Source organism: Tiliqua scincoides, chromosome 4 (assembly GCF_035046505.1).
Source record: "Tiliqua scincoides isolate rTilSci1 chromosome 4, rTilSci1.hap2, whole genome shotgun sequence".
In the NCBI taxonomy this organism is placed as follows: domain Eukaryota; kingdom Metazoa; phylum Chordata; class Lepidosauria; order Squamata; family Scincidae; genus Tiliqua; species Tiliqua scincoides.
This window is the reverse complement of record NC_089824.1, coordinates 96054881-96080846: the sequence shown is the minus strand read 5'-3', so window position 1 is coordinate 96080846 and position 25966 is coordinate 96054881. Positions and strand designations below refer to the sequence as shown.

The 25966-nt window shown below is 44.1% G+C and overlaps 1 protein-coding gene across 1 annotated transcript in view; it reads right to left on the bottom strand.

The window, feature by feature from the left end:
- The window catches only part of CTNND2 (catenin delta 2), a 575776-nt gene that overhangs the window by 90245 nt on the left and 459565 nt on the right, over positions 1 to 25966 (bottom strand). Inside the window, exon 12 of the mRNA XM_066622958.1 lies at positions 16799 to 16972. Within this exon, the coding sequence (XP_066479055.1) occupies positions 16799 to 16972 (174 nt within the window). The remainder of the gene's footprint in view (positions 1 to 16798; positions 16973 to 25966) is intronic.

Below are 25966 nucleotides of genomic sequence, written 5' to 3'. Positions count from 1 at the left end.
GAGTGTGACATGATAGCTCCCATGGACAACCTGGCTGATGCATTCTGAACCAACTTTTGTAGCAGTCAGAGAAGCCCAAGGTGACCATCACCTGAACTCACTCTCCAATTCTGCTGCACACTCCCAAACTGCACTACCAATCCCCCTACCTTTGCCGGTGCACAACATATTGTATACCCATGCACACTCAGCATGCACCCTCAAAGCATGCAGCATCAATGATGCACACTGGAGCGTGTACATCCAACTGCTGCTTGCCTGGTGCCCCCATCTTCTTTTCACATGTTTGGAAAATACAGGACAGGAGGATGGAGAGGGTTTATCTCTCCCAACAGCTCCACCGCCACTTCTTATAAAGTGACCAATGGGCAGAACGCAGGGAGTGGTGAATGCTTCCACTCCCAAATTCTCTCTGCCAAACAATGTATGATAAACAGTAGAGGAGCTGCATAAAGTAAGGCCTCCCTAACTTTTGAGTGCATGAAAGGAGGACGGAGCTGACCCCTAGGTAAGTAGTGGGCTGAGGGACGTGACAGGCAGGCGTAGGGTCAGGGCACATCCCCTGACAGCTTTCTGCCCCGCTCAGTCCAACATCTAAGGTGAAGTTTTCAACCAGCCTTGTGGTCTTGCTAGCAGCCTTCACGGGCAGTCCTCATATGACATGCATTACAGTAATTCAATCTATACACTACCAATTCATGACTCCCTACAGCCAGTTCTGACTGATCCAGGACTGGATGCAATAAGCATACCAGTCTCTGTTTAGATAAAGGCTCCTCTGCCTTCTACTGACACCTGGACATCAACATGCAACATTGTCAAAACAAAAAACCCCAAGCTGCAGATCTGGTCTTTCAAGGGGAGTGCATCAAGAACACCCCTAACACTCCACCTCAGCTCCCCTCACCAACATCACTTCCAACTTGCTTGGATTTAATTTCAGCTTGTTCACTCTCACCCAGTCCATTAAGGACTCTAGACATGGATCCAGAACATCCAATTCTTGCCCAGCTGAAGGTTGAAAAGGAGAGGTACAACTGGGTATCATTTGCATATTGTTACCACTCAACTCCAAACCCGCATATGTCCTCCCCTAGCATTTTAAAGTGGGTGTTTAAAAACAGGGGGAGGGGGAACTGAACCTTGAAGGACTATATAGGGCAAGGGTGCTCACACTTTTTTGGCTCGAGAGCTACTTTGAAACCCAGCAAGGCCCGGAGATCTACCAGAGTTTTTTTTACAATGTTCGCGCCATCATAACATATAACATTTATGTGTACAATGTATGTTGTTGTACCTTGAGCCCCACTGAGTATAACAGGACTTACTCCTGAGTAGACATGCCTAGGATTAGGCTGTGGGGCTGCAATCCTAGCCACACTTACCTGGGAGTAAGCCCCATTGAGTACAATGGGCCTTACTCCCGGCGTTTCCTCCCAGAGGCACCTGAAGGGGGGGGTCGGCACTCCGCGATCTACTCATTTTGCCTCGCGATCTACCGGTAGATCGCGATCCACCTATTGAGCACCCCTGATATAGGGCAATGATCAAGGGCCTGAACAAGAGTCCCTCAAAACCAGCTTCTGGAATCTACTTTGCAGGAAGGAGTGAAGCCAGCTGAAAGTCATTCCCCTTAGTATCATCCCTGCAAGTTGTTTCAGAAGGATAGTAGGGAGTTGAAGGTATCAAAAGCCACTGAAATGCTGAGTAGTACCAACAGTAATGAATGCATCCTTGTTGGTACTATTGGACATTTCAGTGGCATCTAATTCCCAGCACAGATCACCAACAAGAGAACTTTCAGTCCTGAATTCATGTCAGAAGTCAGGCTAAAATTGGTTGAGGTAACAGAATTCAGCCAGGAATTCCTGTAGCTGAGTTGTTACTCTATGCTTGAGCATCTTGCCCAAAAATATAAGAGAATCATTATATTAAAAGATGCCTCTATGCCCAGTTACTAGGTTATTCCTAACTGTGGCTGAGAGTTTGGAATTGTACAGCGGCTTGAATACAGCCCCTTAATACAATCTCCCCCACTTATTCCAGTGGTTAAAGATTTTGATGCCACTGATGTTATTAACCAGTGTTAATGCTAACCTACCTTAACTAGGATTTGAAATATCACAATACCACAGGTCTACCTTTTACAGTCTCCTTGTAAGGAGCAATGAAGTTCTTTCAACAAGTGCTATTACAGTGAACCCTCAATTTAAGGGACTAACAGGGGGTAGAGTTTCTGTTAATGGTACAAGTCTGTTAAAACCAAATGCACTGACGTCCACTTGGACATGCAAAATGTATATGATTAGTTTTTAATGACATAGAATATATTCACTGTTTCCAAAGTCCATTAAATCAAGTGTTATATTAAATATGCCCAATATTCTTAAAGGCTTTTTCAATTGTTCCTTATTTTCAGTGGCAGCTTAAAGTGAAATAGATATTAGTCTTTTTTTTCTCCTGAAAAGCAAATATAAAATTAACATTACACAAAATCAATTAAATTGTGATGCCACAGAGATTTTCTTCAGCAACCTCACAAGGCAACTACTGCTCTTTTCTAACCAACAGTCATTAGGAATAAGCTCACAAGTCCTTTAAATATACTGAACAATAGTGATTCAGAAAGAGTATGAAAACATTTTTCTAAAATGTGCATATCCCAGAGCCATTAGCAAAAAGACAACCTACAAAGCATTATGGGAACAACATGAAATGTGATGACAGCCTTTGTGAAAGTGAATGACTACAGCATGAGACAATTTGGAAGAAAAATTTTTTGGCCTCACCAGAGCATGGAACCAGTGGTGTAGCTAAGGAGGTGCAGGGGGTAGCAGTTGCACCGGGCATCAAGCTTTAGCGGGGCAACAAGCTCAGCTTGACACTAGTGACCAAAATTATGAAAAACTTGGTATGTATGAATAATACCATCATGTTATATATCATTGGAAAGGTAATTTAATTCGGAATATAATGAAACAAACTGTATTGGAATATCTGTATTCTATCAAAAATTATAACCAATTAACCAGAAAATAAAAATGCCACTGCCTTAAGGAACAAAAAGTGGATTTTCTTAACTCAAAATTGACCTATGAGACTGATTATTCTGAGAGCCAACGACATATTATTATGTTATTAACATGTTGCAATGACATGTTATCATGATACAGCATGAAACCAATAAGGTATTAATATGAGTCAGTTCTAATTTCCATGCATCAGAATACAGTTGCCCCTGCTAACTAGGTAAAAAGGCACTTTTTCAAGTGGTGCCTCTCTTATATTTAGCAGGGGGAGAATAACCATCCCTCTTCACCCCAGCACAGTGTCTTGAACCAATCAGAGGCACACTTTTTATTTATTTACTTAAATTTGATTTTGTCGGGGGGGGGGGCTACAATTCTTCTTTGACCCCAGGTAGCAGATAGATGCCTTAGCTATGTTACTGACTATGGGGAGATAATGGAGTAAGTGGGTGGCAAGCAAGTGGGTGGGGAGGAGGTGGTTCCTCCCAACTGTCACTTTTTTAAAAGCCTGGGCATGACGTTACTTCCAGTTGTGACATCACTTCTGGGGCAACATTTTGAGCTTGTCACTGGGCTACATGATCATTAGCTACGCCACTGCATGGAACGATAGGGCACAATACTTGGAGATCTAAATCTGTTGCCCATGAGAGTCACAGTTCAGTTATCACTGACCTGCCAAGTGTAATCACCACCAAAATATGAGAGCTTGTTCCATAAAGTGCATTCAACAACTGACACTTTGCATTTTACCCAAACCTAGAATGGTATTTTTCACTAATGGGTTTATATGAGTCCACTATGAAGAGGACTATAGTAAATAGTACTTCCATCCACAGCAATCATTTACGTCATTACTCTATTGATATTTTTGTGAAATCAGTGAAGAGAAGCAATATTCCTTTAATGAATGCAAACCAAACAAAGATAAGTTAAACCTCTTTTGGTTGGAATATGGTTCCAACCAATTTTGGTTCACTACTTATTGTGAAGGGTTTTTAATGTTTCTATTTGTCTTAATTGTGTTTTTAATTGTGATTTTATGTTTTTGTATTTTTTTAATTTATTGTTGTAAGCCGCCTTGGGTCTCTTTAGGGAGAAAGGCAGGATAGAAATGCAGTAAATAAATAAATGGAAAGAAATTTGTTCAATATGCTACTGCTAGTATACGGTAGTTCAGGAACAAAAATTTATGGCTTTTGGTCCCCCTGGAGTATCAGCAGAGTTATGCTTTCTTCTTTCACAAGATTCTGCAACAAAGCCATAAACTCAAACCACAGAAGTACCAAAAGATGCAAAAAAGTAGCAGTGATTGTTAACAACCAACACTGGGCGTGAAGAGGCTCTTAGCACTGTAGCTCTAAGAAATTTGGGACGCAAAGCTCCAGATCTAAAAAAACTACACAAACAGTTGTGTAGAGCAAGGGTCTCCAAATATTTTGGCACAAGGGCCACATTGTCCATTTGACACTGTATCAAGGGCTGGAAAACAAACAAACAAATAAATGACAGAAGGGGGAATGGATTTTGAAAAAGGATTTGGGACAGCAGAGGGCAAAATTGACTTGCACAGGAAGAGGGGAATGGATTTTGAAAAAAAAATTAATTTTGGAGAATGAATTTTTGAAAGGAGGAATATGGTAGAAAATCAAAATTTTGGGGGAAAAAAACATTTTTTTGAAGGGAAATTATTTGGAGGGATTGGGGAGAGAATTAATGTATTGGAGTTCCCTCCTGCTCCTGGGTTGCTTGGGGTCCAGGTTTGTCAAGCTGAAATTTTTCTTTGCTGTCCCATGGTGCCTGCAGAGCACTGAATATGTTCAGTCTGTGCTGGACTACAGTTAGAACTGTTCCTTCTGTGTTACTTTTCCTTTGGGTTTCTAAGCTGTGCTCTTCTGTAAACCTAGGAAATTCTCCAAAAATCCAGTAGCTAAGATGCTACTTTGTTTCCCAACTGACACTCTTTGCCACTGTGGAACCTGCTGCCACCAAATGTGTCCCACCTGATGGGTGCACCTCTAGTGCTCCAGCCAGCCTGGAAGAAAAGCGCTGTAGTGCAATTCAGACCTTACAGGGAGGGGGGAAGGACATTTTGTTTTCTTACCTAGTGCCTTGCAGCTTTTCCCTACTACGATTGTCTTGTGTCAATACATACTTGGTCAACAGTGGTCAATACATACTTGGTCAATAGTGGTCAATACATACTTGGTCAATAGTGGTCAACACATACTTGGTCAATACATACTTGGGGGACTCTCAGGATGCACAGAAGGAAATGAGATTGTTAAGTGAAAGAAAAGTGTTTAAAATGTCCAAAATGGCGGTGTTGGGAAAACCCAGTGGGGCTTGACTCATTAGGTCACAGAGTCACCACCCCCCATGACTTGAACTCAAAAAAGAGTCCTAACAGGGGCACTTTCCGAGTCTCTGAATCACTCTTTAGTGACTCTAATGGACTTTAGTTGAGTTGTCATCCCCCCATTAAAAAGCCAGTCGTGGAAAAAATGGGGCTGCGGCCAGAGAGTGTGTGCATTGGAGCTCTCTTTGAACATGCCCCTGCAGTACCCGACCATCTGTAAAGAGGGCGGGAGGGGTGGAAGGTGTGAGAGGTTAAACCTAATCTAAGTTAGAACATAACCTAAACAGGTCAGTAAATTGGGACACAGGATCTAGAGAGCAATAAATAATTAAACAAACCCAAATAAAAACTAGCTTGAGGTTACAAAAACAGTCCAGCCTAAGAGAACAGAACTAGGAGGGAAAGGACCTAGGAAGGGCCAATTCCCAACCCATTAAGAGTCCCATTAGGCTAATCCAAGCAGTCCATTCAGGAGCCTGCAGAGTAGGTCACGCCCATCAGCAGCCATTTGCCTTCCTGAGCTTTTGTAAACTCACCTGGGAAGGCCAGCCCCCTTTCAATCAGGAAAGAAGGAGGGGGGAGGAGCCAGCCAGGAGTATAAAGCTAGGCAGGCCATCGCGTGAGGCTCTCTGCAGACGCGTGTGGCCTCTGGGAACCCAGTGCCTCTGGGAACTAAGTGCCAGGTAAGGCACAAGAGTTTAGCATCTGGGCGAGTTCAGCAGCAGGGCGAGGAGGCCAGGGCCCCATACGCTGCCCTTCCTCTTCCCTTGAGAAGAGGGCTGCTATCCAGTGTACGGTTTTTAAAAGGACCCCTAAATAAAACAACAACAACAACAACAAAAAAGCTATGCAGTCAGACAGCCAGCAGCAGGGTGGGGGCTATCCAGTGTTCTGCATCGAGTGCCACATGTATGATTATATGCCTCTGGGGCATAAGTCATGGGTGTGTCCTCGGTGCAAGGAGCTCCAGGCTCTCAGGGAACGCGTCCGCTCCCTTGAAGCCTTGGTGGCCGACCTGGAGAAGCGCAGGCAGCCAGAGGAGGACCGTGGGGAGACTTCTGGGGACGATCAGGCTTCGTCCCAACCTCAGGCGTGCAGCTCCTCGGCTGCCCGGGTGGGAAGTCTCGGGACTGGAGGACGTCATCCTGGAGAGGAGGGAAACAATCCCCTAGGGGGGATCCCTTCTCCAGGGGATGGGCCCGTATCCGAGCGCACTCGGGTTACTCCTCGGCGGGAGGGGGGTCGGGGGCTTCTTGTAGTGGGGGATTCGATTATTAGAAACATAGAGAGGGGGGTTTGCGACGGATGTGAGGACCGCATGGTGACTTGCCTGCCTGGTGCGAAGGTTGCGGACATCACTTCTCGTCTAGACAGGCTGGTAGACAGTGCTGGGGGAGAGGTAGCGGCTGTGGTGCATGTCGGCACCAACGACGTGGGCAAGTGTAGCTGGGAGGTCCTGGAGGCCAAATTTAGGCTTTTAGGCAGGAAGCTGAAAGCCAGGACCTCAAAGGTAGCGTTCTCTGAAGTGCTACCTGTTCCACGCGCAGGGCCAGCTAGGCAGGCGGAGATCAGGGGTCTCAATGCGTGGATGAGACGGTGGTGTAGGGAGGAGGGGTTTAGATTCGTTAGGCACTGGGGAACGTTTTGGGACAAGCGGGGCCTGTACAAGAGGGACGGGCTCCATTTGAACCAGAATGGAACCAGACTGCTGGCGCATAACATTAAAAAGGTGGCAGAGCAGCTTTTAAACTGATCCCTGGGGGAAGGCCGACAGGAGCCGAGGGGCATCCGGTTCGGGACTCCTCATCCCTATGGGATGAGGATGGGGAGGTTAGAGAACAACAAGACAAAGGCAGGGTAGGAGAAGAAATTGGGAAAGGTAGGGAGATGGGATGTGATAGACAGTTTGGCACAATGAGAGGATGCGGGGACAAAGGAGCGAATAAGCAGCCCATCCTGGGGCATTCCGTGTATAAATGCTTTTATGTGAATGCCCGAAGTCTACGAGCAAAGGTGGGAGAACTGGAATGTCTGGTGACAAGGGAAAATATTGACATAGTGGGCATAACGGAAACCTGGTGGAATGCGGAGAATCAGTGGGATACCGCAATCCCGGGCTATAAACTCTACAGGAGGGACAGGCAGGGGCGTGTTGGAGGTGGGGTGGCCCTTTATGTTAAGGAAGGGATAGAATCCAGCAAAGTAGAGATTGAAGGTGGGTCCGACTCCACCGTAGAATCTCTGTGGGTTAAATTACCAGGCTTGAGCAGCGATGTAATACTGGGGGTGTGCTATCGTCCTCCAGACCAGAAATCTGATGGGGACCTTGAAATGAGGAAACAGATCAGGGAGGTGACAAGGAAGGACAGGGTTGTAATCATGGGGGACTTCAATTATCCTCATATTGACTGGGTCAATTTGTGTTCTGGTCACGATAAGGAAACCGGATTTCTTGACGTGCTAAATGACTGTGGCTTAGATCAGCTAGTCACGGAGCCCACCAGAGGACAGGTGACTCTGGATTTAATTTTGTGCGGTACGCAGGACCTGGTTAGAGATGTAAACGTTACTGAGCCATTGGGGAACAGTGATCATGCTGCGATCCGTTTTGACGTGCACGTTGGGGGAAGAATACCAGGCAAATCTCTAACAAAAACCCTTGACTTCCGACGGGCCGACTTCCCTCAAATGAGGAGGCTGGTTAGGAGGTTGAAAGGGAGGGTAAAAAGAGTCCAGTCTCTCCAGAGTGCATGGAGGCTGCTTAAAACAACAGTAATAGAGGCCCAGCAGAGGTGTATACCGCAAAGAAAGAAGGGTTCCACTAAATCCAGGAGAGTGCCCGCATGGCTAACCAGCCAAGTTAGAGAGGCTGTGAAGGGCAAGGAAGCTTCCTTCCGTAAATGGAAGTCTTGCCCTAATGAAGAGAATAAAAAGGAACATAAACTGTGGCAAAAGAAATGTAAGAAGGTGATAGGGGAGGCCAAGCGAGACTATGAGGAACGCATGGCCAGCAACATTAAGGGGAATAATAAAAGCTTCTTCAAATATGTTAGAAGCAGGAAACCCGCCAGAGAAGCGGTTGGCCCTCTGGATGGTGAAGGAGGGAAAGGGGAGATAAAAGGAGACTTAGAGATGGCAGAGAAATTAAATGAGTTCTTTGCATCTGTCTTCACGGCAGAAGACCTCGGGCAGATACCGCTGCCCGAACGGCCCCTCCTAACCGAGGAGTTAAGTCAGATAGAGGTTAAAAGAGAAGATGTTTCAGACCTCATTGATAAATTAAAGATCAATAAGTCACCGGGCCCTGATGGCATCCACCCAAGGGTTATTAAGGAATTGAAGAATGAAGTTGCAGATCTCTTGACTAAGGTATGCAACTTGTCCCTCAAAACGGCCACGGTACCAGAAGATTGGAGGATAGCAAATGTCACGCCTATTTTTAAAAAGGGAAAGAGGGGGGACCCGGGAAACTATAGGCCGGTCAGCCTAACATCTATACCGGGTAAGATGGTGGAATGCCTCATCAAAGATAGGATCTCAAAACACATAGACGAACAGGCCTTGCTGAGGGAGAGTCAGCATGGCTTCTGTAAGGGTAAGTCTTGCCTCACAAACCTTATAGAATTCTTTGAAAAGGTCAACAGGCATGTGGATGCGGGAGAACCCGTGGACATTATATATCTGGACTTTCAGAAGGCGTTTGACACGGTCCCTCACCAAAGGCTACTGAAAAAACTCCACAGTCAGGGAATTAGAGGACAGGTCCTCTCCTGGATTGAGAACTGGTTGGAGGCCAGGAAGCAGAGAGTGGGTGTCAATGGGCAATTTTCACAATGGAGAGAGGTGAAAAGCGGTGTGCCCCAAGGATCTGTCCTGGGACCGGTGCTTTTCAACCTCTTCATAAATGACCTGGAGACAGGGTTGAGCAGTGAAGTGGCTAAGTTTGCAGATGACACCAAACTTTTCCGAGTGGTAAAGACCAGAAGTGATTGTGAGGAGCTCCAGAAGGATCTCTCCAGACTGGCAGAATGGGCAGCAAAATGGCAGATGCGCTTCAATGTCAGTAAGTGTAAAGTCATGCACATTGGGGCAAAAAATCAAAACTTTAGATATAGGCTGATGGGTTCTGAGCTGTCTGTGACAGATCAGGAGAGAGATCTTGGGGTGGTGGTGGACAGGTCGATGAAAGTGTCGACCCAATGTGCGGCAGCAGTGAAGAAGGCCAATTCTATGCTTGGGATCATTAGGAAGGGTATTGAGAACAAAACGGTTAGTATTATAATGCCGTTGTACAAATCTATGGTAAGGCCACACCTGGAGTATTGTGTCCAGTTCTGGTCGCCGCATCTCAAAAAAGACATAGTGGAAATGGAAAAGGTGCAAAAGAGAGCGACTAAGATGATTACGGGGCTGGGGCACCTTCCTTATGAGGAAAGGCTACGGCGTTTGGGCCTCTTCAGCCTAGAAAAGAGACGCTTGAGGGGGGACATGATTGAGACATACAAAATTATGCAGGGGATGGACAGAGTGGATAGGGAGATGCTCTTTACACTCTCACATAATACCAGAACCAGGGGACATCCACTAAAATTGAGTGTTGGGCGGGTTAGGACAGACAAAAGAAAATATTTCTTTACTCAGCGCGTGGTCGGTCTGTGGAACTCCTTGCCACAGGATGTGGTGCTGGCGTCTAGCCTAGACGCCTTTAAAAGGGGATTGGACGAGTTTCTGGAGGAAAAATCCATTATGGGGTACTAGCCATGATGTGTATGCGCAACCTCCTGATTTTAGGAATGGGTTAAGTCAGAATGCCAGATGTAGGGGAGAGCACCAGGATGAGGTCTCTTGTTATCTGGTGTGCTCCCTGGGGCATTTGGTGGGCCGCTGTGAGATACAGGAAGCTGGACTAGATGGGCCTATGGCCTGATCCAGTGGGGCTGTTCTTATGTTCTTATGTTCTTATGAGAGCCAGAACAGAATCACCAAGAGGAGGAGGGTCACAAGCAGCAGCTGGGAGGCTTACCAGGATGACCTAAACCTTGGGAGCTCTACTCAGAAGCAGCCCCACTGAGCTTGTCATTCAGTGAGGCTCCCTGCCCCAAGTAACAATGGAGTCAAAAAGTCGCCACAAGGTTGGAAAGCAGAATTGTGCAAAATAGTTTTCTCACATCTTCCTGGGATTCTGTCAAGAAATCCCTTGGACTCCTCCTCCTGCTCTCCCTCAGCCAAAAAGAAAAAATATCCAAATGCCCATCCTTTGTCCAATGATCATCCGTTCCTTCCTTCCTATCAGAGATAAGGAAAAAGAGCTCATTCCCCCCTCCCACCTGATTCATCAACCCTTCACTACCTCATGGGTGAAACTCCCTGCTGCTTGCTGTTGGAATGCTCACCCCACAAGATTTTCCATACTGCAAAAACAGTAAGCAAGCAACCCCAGACACAGGCAGACTCGAGTCAGCACACAAGGGGATGAGTGCCAAATCAGGGAGTCCTGACCTGAGTCTTTTTCAGAGTCTTCCACAGGTGCAACTCATGAGTTGCCAAGTCACCAAAAAAACACACATTTTCATGACTCGAGTCCAAGTCACCTGACTTGAGTTCCCAACCCTGCAAAATGGTACTGTGATCATCCAGAAAATGAGGAATGTGGAGAGTTGGGTTGATGAAGAAAGGGAAAAAGAGAAAACAGAAAAGGGGAGGGGGAGAGTGATCTGATATTTGCCTGCTGAAGCCTCTATGGGGGGGATGCTTGCTGTGAAGATAAAATGGCACTAGAGAGGTACATTCTCAGAGGAAAAGAGGGTAGGTTTTTGTTTTGCTGCTTTCTGGGCTCTTCTGCCCTGTCCCAGCTATACAGCAACCCCTCCTCCTCCTCACTCTACTCCTGAGCTTAATCTGAACCCCATTTAGATTCTCTCTCTCTCTCACACACACACACCTGCCCGCACACACTTCTTTCACTCCCATCCCACCATGGTAAGTCAGCAAAGGAATGGCAGCTGCTGCTACTCTCCCCTCCCCCCCCACTTGAAGTTGTTGAGCAGTCCAGGAGCCAGCAAGCCTTCCCTCCTGCTGGTCTCTCCTCCTGACTCCACACCTGATCAAGGTCTGAACCCCACTTGGCTTTCCCTCTACTCACCCTCCATGTTCGTTCGTTCGTTCGTTCGTTCGCTCGCTCGCTCACTCACTCACTCACTCACTCCACCAAAAGAACAAAGCGAGCAGCAATTGCTGCTATTGTTTTTTTCTTCTTATCTGCAGTATGAAGTTGCCTAGGAGGCCTCCTCTCCAGCTGGCTGACCACATTTCAGGCCCATGCCAGCTGCCGAAGCCCTGCCCCTCCTGGGTCCTGCAAGAGAGATGGCCAATGCAAGCCTGGCAGTCACTCTCAGCCATGCCTTGCACTGCAGCACAGCTCCAGCTGCCAAGCATTCCTGGTCTGGCTGCAGAGATCCTCTGGGAGCCACTGTGGGTCGCCCCATTGTTCTGGTGGCAGGGAACACATGGGCCAGATAAAATCATTCAATGGGCTGGATGTGGCCTGAGGGCCAGGGTTTCAAGGTCCCTGGTGTTGAGGGGTGGAGCTCCATAGAGGAGTAGAGCTTGTGCTTCCTCAACAGCAGCTCTCCATTCTGCATGGCAAACTACCTGAAACTGAGCAAGTTCCACTGGTCTTATTCAAAACCTTGGACACATCTAAAGTAGTTCTTCTGAGTCCTAGCTACTATGTTTAATGCAATCATTTTGTCTATGTGAATTTATTTTCCTTAACAACAAGGAGCAACAACAAGGAAGTCAGACAGCACAACCTAATTAATATTTTCATGCTTGTTGGTAACAAAATCTGGGCACCCTTATTAATCATGGGAAAAATCTCTGGGCACATAAACTGTCAATTAGACTACTTAAGTCAATTATCCTGTTACAATACAGGAACAGTCAGCCCAAGATGCCACAAGACAGTTTCTTCATTCTTTCCCAAGAATAGAGAAATGGATTCACTCTTGTGTGTCCTAATTATTCTTTCACAGTTTGCCTAAAGCCATTGAGAAACATGCTTGCGTTTCTAGATTGCAGGTCAATAAGCTTGCAGAAGTCTACTGAAGGATAAGAAAATATAAAAATGGACGGAAAAGACAAAGGAGTGTTTGGCTTATTTCTTTTTTTGCTTCTTTTAAAATGAGATAGTTTGCCAATATACTTAATCATCCAGTTACTCCATAAATCAGTCTGACATAAGCGTTCAAATAATTGCTCAGCATGAAAAGGGGAGAGATTCTTTTGGGAATATACTGGTCCAATTCTGAATGAGACAAAGCAGGAAACAAAATCTATTTCTTTTGCATTCAATTGCTGTTAAATTGGCAAAGACATGCATGGAAGCTGCATTAAATTCTCTAAGACTCTTAACAGATAATAGAATTTGTGGGGCATAACTACCAGGCATCGCTCTGAAGATTCAGAGCTCATCACAGCATCCCTTCTCAAAGTAGTCATGGTAATTAAGGAAGAAAACATGGGAATATAATGTTATCCTTACTTTGCCAGTGTTGTTGTTATAAAACATCCTTTCCAAGGCACTATTTTTCAGTGGAGGTAGTCTAATGAGCCCTATGTGGTCAACTACAAATTACACACAGCACAAATAACAAAACCCTATGGCTATTCTCTTAAAAGGCAAAAGCAGCTATGGGGATTGGATAGGAGGAGGTAAAACAGGTGGCAGGAAAAGCATGCCCTCCCCTGGCTATCTTTTTTTTTACAAAGTCCCAGTTCTTTATTGGGACTTTGGCATATGTCTTAGTTTGTCCTAAAAAACCAATTAAATTGAATCTATTCAGGTGCAGAAGTTATAACTGTACAACTCTTCTGTCCTTCAGAAAATTTTCTAAAATTTACAGTTGATCACAATTTAAAAAGAATTGTTTTCCTTTCAACACACCTATACCGTGATAAAAATAAAGAAACCATCAATTGCTTCCTCTCCTGTATTTATTCTGGGAACAAAGATAATATAATAGATCTTCAGATATCAGCATGTGGGGCAGACAACAAATAGGTGCTCCGAGTACGAAATTCCAAAATTCCATTGTTATATTCCCATATATATTATACTCCCATATATATATGGGAATAGGGGTGGACAATGCTCCCTATTATCTTGCATCAGCAAGGGGGATTTAAGTAGGATTGGGCTGTGTTTCTTTTAAGCACAAAATCACAAATTTTAATGCTCTGACTCTTTTCAAATTATACATAAAGCAACTGTGGCTGATTTTCTGATATGGAATGCTGCTTTTTTCAGTAATTTGAAATTTGTTTTCTTTGTTGCTGTTACAGGCAGCCCTCGGTATCTGTACATTTGGTAACCTTGGATTTGAATAACCATGAGTTCCAAATCCACAGGGTTGGCCACATGTTGCCCTCCAAACCTGACTGGAGCTGTGCTCCAGTCAGGTCTGGAGGGCCTTTAGAGGCCTGGGGGAGGTTGTGTACATGGCCTCCCTTACCCTCACAAGGCTTTCGGTGAGCTGAAAAGCACAATTTCCGGTTTTCGGTCAAAAACCTGAAGTTGGGCTTTTTGACGCTCCAAAGGCTTCCAAGTATTGAAGAGGCTGCATACAAACTCCCTGACCCTCTGGACCCAGCTGTGGAGCTCCAATTGGTTTTTTAAACTTTAGTCAGGTTCAGAGGGCCCCCCAAATCTGCGGATTCAATCATCTGTGGATTTTGGTAGCTATGGGAATTCCCGGAATGGAAACTTCGTGGGTACAGAAAGCCACCCTGTATTGTTAAGTCTATTTGACCTCCTTGTGGCTCCCATACAGGCAGTAAAATGGACTTCAAGTACATAGGTTACATATTGCTACAGTATCTGGTTCATCCAGTGTGTTGTATTGTCAGACATGCGCCAGTTTATCTAAATACAGGGCAGTGGGCAATGCAGGTCTGCCTAGTGAGATTTCAATGGATAAACAGTTCTAGTAGGTATTCCATATATATGGATTTCCCTCTTTTCAAGAACAGTCACCAAAATCTAAATGTGAACATCTTTAAAAGCACTGTAAGACTCAATCTGGTAGAGCAAGATTGTCTTAGCCTATAGTTTTTCATATTTCTGTAGACTTAAACACTTCCTTAAGTAAACTCTACAGCAAACTAACAGATATTGTGGGTTTCACTTTTGCAATTATGACCCCTTGTGGGTAACCTCTCATTATACTAAATTAATTTTTTTTTTTGCCAGAAATACATATGGTATATTGCTCTAGAAACATCTCAAATTTTCTTCAATTCAGAGAGGCAACACATTATGCACGGAAGCTGAGGCAGTCTCTTCCCAACCTTTGACACCACTTCACATGACAGTGTTTATGCTGCTTTGGCTTCATTCATAATTATGCCACCCAAGTGTAAGGAGCAGTCAAAAGTGATCATAGTGCTAAAAGGCATGGAAAGGTCATGACCTTGAATTACATACTTAATACAAATCAATTGTCTAGGAAAGATTTTTGAATAGGTTTCTTATATGTGTGTTTCAATTATTTTGTTTTCTCTATTGTTAATTTATTTCAATTCTGAATGCATCTATTTTGGGTTACCATCTAGCTTTACATTTTTTCTAAACTTGGGAAATCTAACCTTATTAATTTATTTTTATTATAACGCAAAGCCTCAATATTCAAGGGTCTCCAGTATATTGCAAACTTTTGCTGGCTGCCATCAAAACATATTATCTAGAAGATATTTGCTGATTAGTGTGAAGAAAGCTCTGTTTGCAGTGAGATTCTTGCGAATACTTTCCACATTATAAAAAGGAATCACAATTTGCAAGTAGCAGACTAAGAGCCCAATCCTGAGTTTGGCGCTCTGGCTTTTTGGTGGAGCACACTGTCGCAAACATGCTGTAAGGCATGTCTGCGAGGCTTACCGCCAGGCTAGTGCCTGTGCTAGCCCAGCGCTGGCTGGCGCTGGGTTAGTGTCGGGCGGGCACCAGTCCTCCACTGATCGGCAGTCTCATGGACCACCGAGCCGTGGCACAGTAAGTGGGGGTGGGGAGGGGGTGTTCCAGGGAGGGGGGAGACATAGGGAGGGCGGAGAGAGGGAGAGGGGGAAGCGGGGAGCGGGAAGAGGGCAGGTGGGAGGCGTGACAGGGGAGGGAGCGGGAGGCAGAAGGTGGGTCCAGTGGAGCTCAGCTCCTGTCCTGCAGGCTTGGCGCCCTACACGAATGCCTTTACTTTAAAGTGAGTAGCCCCATTGTGAGTGGGGGCTACTTTACTTTAAAGTGAGTAGTAGCCCATTGTGGGGCTGCTTCCCTTACCCGGGAGAAGGGTAAGAAGAAGTCCCCTTCTCCTGAGGTGCTGCCCACAGCAGGCTGAGGCACGCAGGATGTGGCAGCAGCCGTTCTTGGCGTCGCTGCAGCCGCGTGCCCTGGGTAGCTCAGGATTGGGCTGTAAATGACACTGCTTAACCAAAGGATATATAAGGAGGATTAGTCATTTTCTTTTTTCTTGGAAATTGTCTCCTCCAGGGTCAAACACATTTGAGGCAAATTGACAGGGCAGAATGAAGAAGCTTAAAGACACGCTGCTATTCTATACATGTTTCCTAGGTAAGCAGATTATTTCATTCACTGCTCAGCTGTACCAATTTTGTTTGCTGACCTCCCATTTCAAAGAGTGATTGTTTGGTCAAACATGCTTACCTTGGACATGACAAACCATGCATCTTATTGATATATGGGCTATTTTTAGCAAGCTCTGGCAAGATAAATCATGTGTTCTACTGTCTGGTCTATACAGATTACTATGCTGAATTAACTGCTTCATAGCATAAATAAAACATGTTGGTATAATACGGAAACAAATGTATTAAATCACGTCAGTGCTACACTATCTGAGCCCATGAATCTTGGAGTGTGACTAATTAAGTTCTAAGGAAGGATTTTCTGCAGAATCAATCTTTGTCTCATAGCAAGTCAATGGCTCTGCTTCAGGTTGTTCCCCAACCCCACAAAAGGAGCCCATATTCTGTGTCTTCTCATTTATCCTTGCCTATTCTATTGAAGCTGTCAGCAAGCATGGTAATTAGTGCCAAGCACTGCATGTCTCCGAAATGGGATCTCTTTCATTTAACTCAAGCCAGTGAGCAGAGTCAACTAAAGGACTTTGGCCAGCACTTTGCTAATGTGAAGCTTTAACACAGAAATCTAAAGGGTCAGTTGCTAGACTCTTCAACTGAGCAGAGAGCCAACTGTTCTCTATCATGTCCATCTTGGGACAAGGAGAGCCCTTTCTTTACCTTATATTATAAAAAGCATATCATAGACATTGTATTTGGGGCCTGTTTTCAACACAGTGTGATAAGTTTCAAAGAGTTGGACCAAGTGGATATGTACGTTTCATACCTTCCAGCTACCTGCAGCTAGATTCTGTAGAGCACCTGCTGCCCCTTCCAACGTATCTGGATTTGAGCACTCGGAGAGAAGTGTGAGGTAGGGTTTGACTATGGATGGGTGCCACAGCATCTGGATTCCTTTTGGTGGTTCTGCACAATCAGGAAGAGGTCCCACTCCATCCCACTGGAAAAAGGGAGGGGAAAAAGGTGAATTATGGCAATATACAAGAAAAAAAATTAAACCTACAGACATATGTGCTAAAGAACCTGCACTTTTAACAAATAATACATGAGATTTAGATAATAGGAAATGCTTGTTTCCCGCTTTAAAAAGTGTTTGTCATTTTACTTTACAGTATCCTATTTTACCCAGATGATGTTTAAGAGGTGAACACTAGCTAGGGCTGATGCTACAAAACACCACATTAAATGATCTTCTAGTTTTTTCAAATGATGATCAATATATTTATTGTGAAATTGGATACGACGGTATACATTCACTCCCTCTGAATAATAAAACATTCAACTCTCAAACCATCTTTCATGAGGACTTGCAGTAACCACAGTAGCACAACTTCACATTCAATGGCTTGAAAAATGGAACTCTGAAAAACAGAGTGGCTTCAGTAGATTGATTTGCAATGTTTTTTTCTGTTGCAGAGAACCACCAATATCCATTGGGGGTTTGTTCTGGAACCCCCCTGTGGTTAAATGACACCACGGATATGGGCAAACGCCTCTCCCCACCCTCCGAAGGACTTCCCCGGTCCTCCCCATCCCTTAAAAGGAATTAAAAATGTCACTTATGGTTTCATGAAGAAACCACAATTTTTTCACTGTCAAGTTCAGTCTGAGTCCCTTAACTTAGGGATGCATTGCAGTTGCACTGATGCTGCAAAATTGGATAGGAGTGGGTCCTGTGCCATTTAGTATATTCTTTTTTTTTAAGAAATGCATCCGAGGTTGTGCTTTAGTTCATTAGTGTGACAAGAAAAGGGGTAGCTTCATATTTTAGCATTTTAAAGAGGTAACTTACTAAAATATGCAATTAATACAAAATCCTCAGTTGTTCAAAATGAAAAAAATGCATATTCACACTAGATGCAAGGTCCTAGATGCAAGGTTTGCACTGCTTCCTAGACTGAGCTAAAGAGGTATGGCTGTGAGCTAAAAGTGTAGGGGCAAAGAATTATTGAATGTTACTCAATAGCCATTATTCTCAGGAATCATCAACTCAGTCTGCTTTAACTGGCTTAAGGACAGTGACAGAACAAATGTTGGCTTTATTGCATTGTTTAGCTAATGTTAAAGTGATAGAACTACAAGGTTCCTTTAATGCTCAGGTCTGACTAAGTTGTAATTTTCAATTCCCCAGCACAGTTGAGAAACAAAGGAAAATAAAGGAGGAACAGACAATAGCAAGAGACAAATACATTTAAGAACAGTGTGTTGCAGATAAGAAATCTGCATTTCTAAAGGCAAATTTATGTATGAATGCACATCAGAATGATTGCACTAGCTGTCAGTTCTGCTCTGATTCTTTGCCCAGAATATCTTAAAATATCTTTTAACAGTTTTAATATACAAAAATGAGAAAAACATCTATACAATAACTATGAATTATGTCAGTGAACTGATTCTTCTGTGCAAAACTTCTCATGTTTCTTACAGGGGTAAGATGAGTAATAGAAAGGGCTTGAACTATAGGTGAGAAAAGAGGCAAAGAGACAGAAAGGTGAAAAAGAACATGATGGAGGCTGAATATTACATACTGATTTAAAACAGTTTGCTGAGTCTTTGGCTAAGGCTCACGAAGGAGAACACAAATTGGAAAGCCTGCCATATAAACATTCTTCCATAAATACAAGGAGGTTCTATGCTTATTGTCATCCAATTATAAGCATCACAACACAACTAACTTGCTTTTGGTGAAACATGTTTATGAAATAATATCCTGTATTATTTTATCAGCAAAAATAAAAACTCCCATTTTTTGGCTCTCCCCATTTTTTGGCTCTCCCCATTGTTTTCTTCAGTGTCCTATTCAGTTATTTGTTATAGCCCTGCATCTGTTCAAAAAAACTTTATTGTAATAACCATGTCTGGGGCTAGAGGTGTTTGAAAACAGTGTTATTTTACTCAGAAGTTAGCCCATTGTGTACATTAAGACTTGGGGCACAATCCTAACTTGCACCAGGGACATTATGCAAGGGGGGGGGCAAGGAGCTAGATAAGTCTGTTTGGACAACACTTAAAACCCAAAGTAATCTCTGGAAGTCCTATTGGTATGACCGAATACTTTCTGAACTAGATTAGAGTACAAACTTTAAGTCTCTTTCACTGGATAGATGACAGCATGACAGAAGCCCAAACAATTAATGTTGTTTTGTTTAACAATGATTTAAAAACCAATCCTACATGGATAATGGTTTGTGTGCTGTTATATTAAAGTTATGATGAGTGAAGTGGAACAGAGGGGGTTAAAGACACTAAATTTTTTTTGTCTCTTCAATGCTGTCGCTCTGTAAATGTCAGAGAAAGTTCGGCTTCAAGACATCATTAACAGCCTGGAAATGTTCAAACTAGTATAGGCACGCAGTAAAAGAGAAAAACAACAACACAAGCCTGATGCCTATGTAGTGTTTTATGGTTCAGTTTGTTGTTCTCTGACATACAAAAAAGCCAAGTCTCTCAAGAAGGGTCACACAGTAGGTATTCTTCCTGAAACTCTCATCTCAAGATGTTACTTGGAAAAACGAGTGTTCTTTTAAAAAAGTCACACACACACCCGCTCTCTCTTCTGTTCTTTTGCTCATTTCTTCCCTTTAGATGCATTTTGAAGAAAACTGCTCTGAAGAGCAAGCTATCCACTACATCCACTACTATGTAAAGGTTTGCTCAAGTATTTTAGAGCAAAACCTCATCTAGGTTTCTCATGTTGTCCACCCTGATTAGCGAAGAGAATGAATCACTTGGAACCTGGGAGGAAAAACACATTACAGAAGGGGAGGGGCTGATTTGCTTGGTCTCCTTATTAGCAATCAAAGAAAGAAGTGAATCCTCCTACGTTTCTGCTATCTTAAGCAGAAGCAGGTATGCCCAGTGGAAAACATCAGGCTTTTTCCCCCCCTACTGAAGAAAAGACTCTCATGTCCTATTAAAAACTGCTTTTGAAACTCCTCTCATTTTCAAAAGTGGCTTGAAATGCAGAACGGGGCCACTGACTTTAGGGCATGAACTACTTGTGCAATGCATTAGAACCTTTGGACAGTGCCTTTTCTATACTCTGTAACATGTGAGAAGCAACTATGCATCTTAAAACAATTTTTTTTTTAAATCTTACAATTTGATACTGAAAAAAGCATGGGAAAGTTAAATGGGTTGTTTTTCTATAAATACCATACACACATACATACAGGTGGTTATAAAAAAAAGTCAAGCTCACAACAGGCAAGTATAATGCTACCCTTTTAGTATGAACTCACTAATAGAGTCAGATTAGTATGGAACCTGGGGAACCAAGAGAGAATGTGAACCCCCTGAGGGGCCAAGGCTGTTCCTTCCCACACTGGCAATCTTGTGCTCCCTTGTGCCTACATGCCAGCAAGGAGTGTGAGGCACCAGGACAGAGGGATGCTGCTTCAAGATACTCTACTCTCCAAACAGAGGGAAGAGTCAGGAGGTGTGCTCTGGGTCTGCTGGCATTTAAGTCAAGCTCTGGAGCTTGTTAAAGTGAGGGTGGAATCCTAACCCCTTATGTCAGTGCTTTCCAGCACTGGCATAGCAGTGCCATTGGGACATGTGCTGCATCCTGCAGTTGGGTGTCACTCATGGAGGCCTCCTCAAAGTAAGGGAATGTTTGTTTCCTTACCTCAGAGCTGCATTGCCCTTTATGTCAATGCTGGAAAGCACTGACATAAGGGGTTAGGATTGCGCCCTAAGTTGTTCTCTTGGAACTATCCAAGATCCCTCTAAGATCGATTTGCTTGCTGTCTTGCTTCTATCCTGGATATGCCTTCATGCCTCATTAGTTTCTGCCTGTTGCCAAGACAGGACAATATGTAGAGTACAAAGCCAGTTGCAGTTGAACATGCAAAGAATATACTCAGACAGGCTTTTTTTACATTGTAAACTGCTTTGACTAGTGACCTCATCCTTTTCCAATGAAGAAATTCTTCTCTTAAGCAACTTGAACCTTGCCCCCTAGTGTGCTGGGATTTAAATCCTGTCTACCAAGCATGCTCAAGCATGATTTGTCTATCAGCAATGGTACACAAAGTGAAAAGTTGCTATTATAGGTCACGATTCATTGCAGATGAGAAAACAGAGGGTCAAAATTTCAGGAGGGGCACGGAATCAAAAAACTATTTTGGATTTCCTTCAATTCACACATATATTCAGGAACAACAATAAATTTGGAGAGAGCCAATAAATCTTGAAACAGGCATTTACTGGTTACGCCTATCTTTAAAAAGATACGCCTATCTTATTGGTTACGCCTATCTTTAAAAAGGGAAAGAGGGGGAACCCGGGAAACTATAGGCCGGTCAGCCTAACATCTATACTGGGTAAGATGGTGGAATGCCTCATCAAAGATAGGATCTCAAAACACACAGACGAACAGGCCTTGCTGAGGGAAAGTCAGCATGGCTTCTGTAAGGGTAAGTCTTGCCTCACGAACCTTATAGAATTCTTTGAAAAGGTCAACAGGCATGTGGAAGCGGGAGAACCCGTGGACATTATATATCTGGACTTTCAGAAGGCGTTCGACACAGTCCCTCACCAAAGGCTACTGAAAAAACTCCACAGTCAGGGAATTAGAGGACAGGTCCTCTCGTGGATTGAGAACTGGTTGGAGGCCAGGAAACAGAGAGTGGGTGTCAATGGGCAATTTTCACAATGGAGAGAAGTGAAAAGTGGTGTGCCCCAAGGATCTGTCCTGGGACCGGTGCTTTTCAACCTCTTCATAAATGACCTGGAGACAGGGTTGAGCAGTGAGGTTGCAAAGTTTGCAGATGACACCAAACTTTTCCGAGTGGTGAAGACCAGAAGTGATTGTGAGGAGCTCCAGAAGGATCTCTCCAGACTGGCAGAATGGGCAGCAAAATGGCAGATGCGCTTCAATGTCAGTAAGTGTAAAGTCATGCACATTGGGGCAAAAAATCAAAACTTTAGATATAGGCTGATGGGTTCTGAGCGGTCTGTGACAGATCAGGAGAGAGATCTTGGGGTGGTGGTGGACAGGTCGATGAAAGTGTCGACCCAATGTGCGGCGGCAGTGAAGAAGGCCAATTCTATGCTTGGGATCATTAGGAAGGGTATTGAGAACAAAACGCCTAAAATTATAATGCCGTTGTACAAATCTATGGTAAGCCCACACCTGGAGTATTGTGTCCAGTTCTGGTCGCCGCATCTCAAAAAAGACATAGTGGAAATGGAAAAGGTGCAAAAGAGAGCGACTAAGATGATTACAGGGCTGGGGCACCTTTCTTATGAGGAAAGGCTACAGCGTTTGGGCCTCTTCAGCCTAGAAAAGAGATGCCTGAGGGGGGACATGATTGAGACATACAAAATTATGCAGGGGATGGACAGAGTGGATAGGGAGATGCTCTTTACACTCTCACATAATACCAGAACCAGGGGACATCCACTAAAATTGAGTGTTGGGAAAGTTAGAATAGACAAAAGAAAATATTTCTTTACTCAGCATGTGGCTGGTCTGTGGAACTCCTTGCCACAGGATGTGGTGATGGCGTCTAGCCTGGATGCCTTTAAAAGGGGATTGGACAAGTTTCTGGAGGAAAAATCCATTACGGGGTACAAGCCATGATGTGTATGCGCAACCTCCTGATTTTAGAAATGGGTTATGTCAGAATGCCAGATGCAAGGGAGGGCACCAGGATGCAGGTCTCTTGTTATCTGGTGTGCTCCCTGGGGCATTTGGTGGGCAGCTGTGAGATACAGGAAGTTGGACTAGATGGGTCTATGGCCTGATCCAGTGGGGCTGTTCTTATGTTCTTATGGTTTTATTAGACAGAAAAAGGGTGACTGAATTGTAAATATGCGTGTAGCATCTGAAGTAACAAATATATATGAAAGAACAATTAAGACATAACTGAAGATCCTTGCAATTTATTAAAATGCACATTGAACTCTGGCATGAATAAGAAATCCTTTGTATTGCAATTTTTCATGGAGATGTTTGGTGAATTCAACACTGAGGAGTTTTCCATGGGATTTCCAGTTATTGATGCTGCATCACCTGTCAGTATCATGACCCAAAACCTAGTTCCTGAAGGTACTTGGAATACTCAACAGAAGAAAAGTTCATCATGTCTACATTCGCTAAATACCAAATCCACAGTGACTACACCATATAAACCACTACACCAGTTATCTTCACTAGCTCCCAACTAACCAACGTGTTTCTGAAAGCTTCCTAATTAAGGAATTTTGCCTGAATCATACGGTTTTGACCCAGTTTCCAATGATGAGGTGGGAAACTTATGTCTGTACCACTAGACTGCATGGGGGAAGGGTGGATTCACAAGCAGAATTAGATTTTTAAAGAAACAAAAAAACAAAAACAAAAAAGGTTAAGTGCATATATAACTCATACACATGTATACATGTGTGCGGCACAAATAGAAGAAATCACATGAATGCATAATTGCTGGATTGTGCATCTTTTACCACACACAATATGCCAATTTATGAGATAGTAGAGAATATCAGTGATTTTACAACACTGTGAACAAGCTGACAAGCCCTGCCCCAGACTTTTCCCTGCCCAGGGCCAGCTCTGTCTTTGCTGCCCCCCACCCTGATCCAGAAATAATTGCTGTGACATCATCATCATCACATTTACTACCATGTGGCTGCCTTCTCCGTTCCCCCTTAGAGAAAAAGGGGGAAGGAAGGAGGCAGCCCAAGCTCTAATAGAGCCTTTTGCACCACTTCCAAGCGGTGCAAAAGGCTCCATTGAAGCTTTTGGGGCTGCGGGAAGCAGCACCCAGGACAGAGGCGAGTGCCACTCCCAGAAGGCAGATGGTACATGCCTCCTGGGCACCGTTTCCAGTGGTTCCAAAGCACTCTGATGGAGCCTTTCGCACTGCTTAGAAGCAGTGTGAAAGGCTCCATTGGAGCCAGAGAGGAGGTGTGCATCTCCTCTGAATTCAGAAGAGGCTACTTCTTACTCCTCTGAGGGCCGCTCCTCTTCTCTCCACTTTCTTTAAAGGGGCTGCAGGAGTGTAGCCACTCTTGGTGCGGTTCTCAGCTGATCAGAGGGCTGCTCCCCCTTCCTCCCTTTCAAAGAAAGGGGAGAGAGGGAGCCCTCAGGTTGGTAAGGAACCACACTGACAGTGGCTGCACTCCTGCAGCCATTCTCAGTACGGTTCTCAGTGTACCTGGGGAGGTGAGAGGGTTGCAGCGCTGCCCCCCAAGTGCAGCACCCAGGGTTTTGCCCTTTTGCACCCCTCTGGGAACACCACTGCCCTGCCCCCATGGAGCAGTGCTTTTGTTTGCAGCAGTGCTTGCCAACAAGCTCATAGTGTGAAACTGTGAAGGCTCTCCACAATTTGCATAGGGTACACAGCACAGATGAGTAGTTTTGAAATGTTCTGTTTTGAGGAAATCCTTTCCCATTAATTTCTCTGCCAAATAACTCCTGAATGTTACCAAAGAACAGGTAGAAACATTCTAGAGTGAATGCTCATGAGGAGAAAAAAGAATGGATGCCTAAATATTGCTATGTAAAAGGGGTTTACATGGGAATTTTTGGTACTCTACAGCATCTTTGATAGAAGCTTTGTGAGATGTTATGTTCTGATTCTGGTCGCCACATCTCAAAAAGGACATAGTGGAAATGGAAAAGGAGCAAAAGAGAGCGACTAAGATGATTACGGGGCTGGGGCACCTTCCTTAGGAGGAAAGGCTAAGGCATTTGGGTCTCTTCAGCCTAGAAAAGAGATGCCTGAGGGGGGACATGATTGAGACATACAAAATTATGCAGGGGATGGACAGAGTGGATAGGGAGATGCTCTTTACACTATCACATAACACCAGAACCAGGGGACATCCACTAAAATTGAGTGTTGGGAGAGTTAGAATAGACAAAAGAAAATATTTCTTTACTCAGGGTGTTGTCGGTCTGTGGAACTCCTTGCCGCAGGATGTGCTGACGGCATCTGGCCTGGATGCTTTTAAAAAGGGAATTGGACAAGTTTCTGGAGGAAAATCCATTATGGGTTACAAGCCATGATGTGTATGTGCAACCTCCTGATTTTAGAAATGGGTTATGTGAGAATGCCAGTGCAAGGGAAGGCACCAGGATGCAGGTCTCTTATTATCTGGTGTGCTCCCTGGGGCATTTGGTGGGCCGCTGTGAAATACAGGAAGCTGGACTAGATGGGCCTATGGCCTGATCCAGTGGGGCTGTTCTTATGGTTAAACCAAAAACACATTAAATATATGCCTGCTGCAGTCAACAAGAATCAAAGGGATTATTGGAGTCTGTTTCTGTACAACATACTTTGGGACCCTACAGTGCCTTGTGGATTACTGTCAAACATCAGGCTGTGCCCATAGAAATGAATACAAAAATATTACCACGGTTAAGATTCCCCGAGAAAATCTGTCACATTAGAAATACTGAATTCTTAGGGATTTGGGTTTTTTTTTAACACTACAGTAATCTATGCTCTGAGGATAGTAGAATTTATTTTCACGCTAAACAACAGCCCAGTGAGCATGAATTTGAAATAACATGCACAGTTCCATGCACACCTTATTTTAAGAGAAAGATAATAATGCTTTATATTGCCAGACATGAACAGCTCTGCAAATGCCTCCACTCTGTAGTGTTCTGATAGGTAACTAGATTGGTACAATTGAGCTCCTCCATAGGGGCAAATGGGGCTTGGCAGAAGAAAGAAAGGAAAAACATGCATTTAAAGACTTAGGGCACAATCCTAACCCCTAATGTCAGTGCTTTCCAGCACTGACATAAGGGCAATGCAACTCTGAGTTAAGGGAACAAACATTCCCTTACTTTGAGGAGGCCTCTAAGAACATAAGAACAGCCCCACTGGATCAGGCCATAGGCCCATTTAGTCCAGCTTCCTGTATCTCACAGCGGCCCACCAAATGCCCCAGGGAGCACAGCAGGTAACAAGAGACC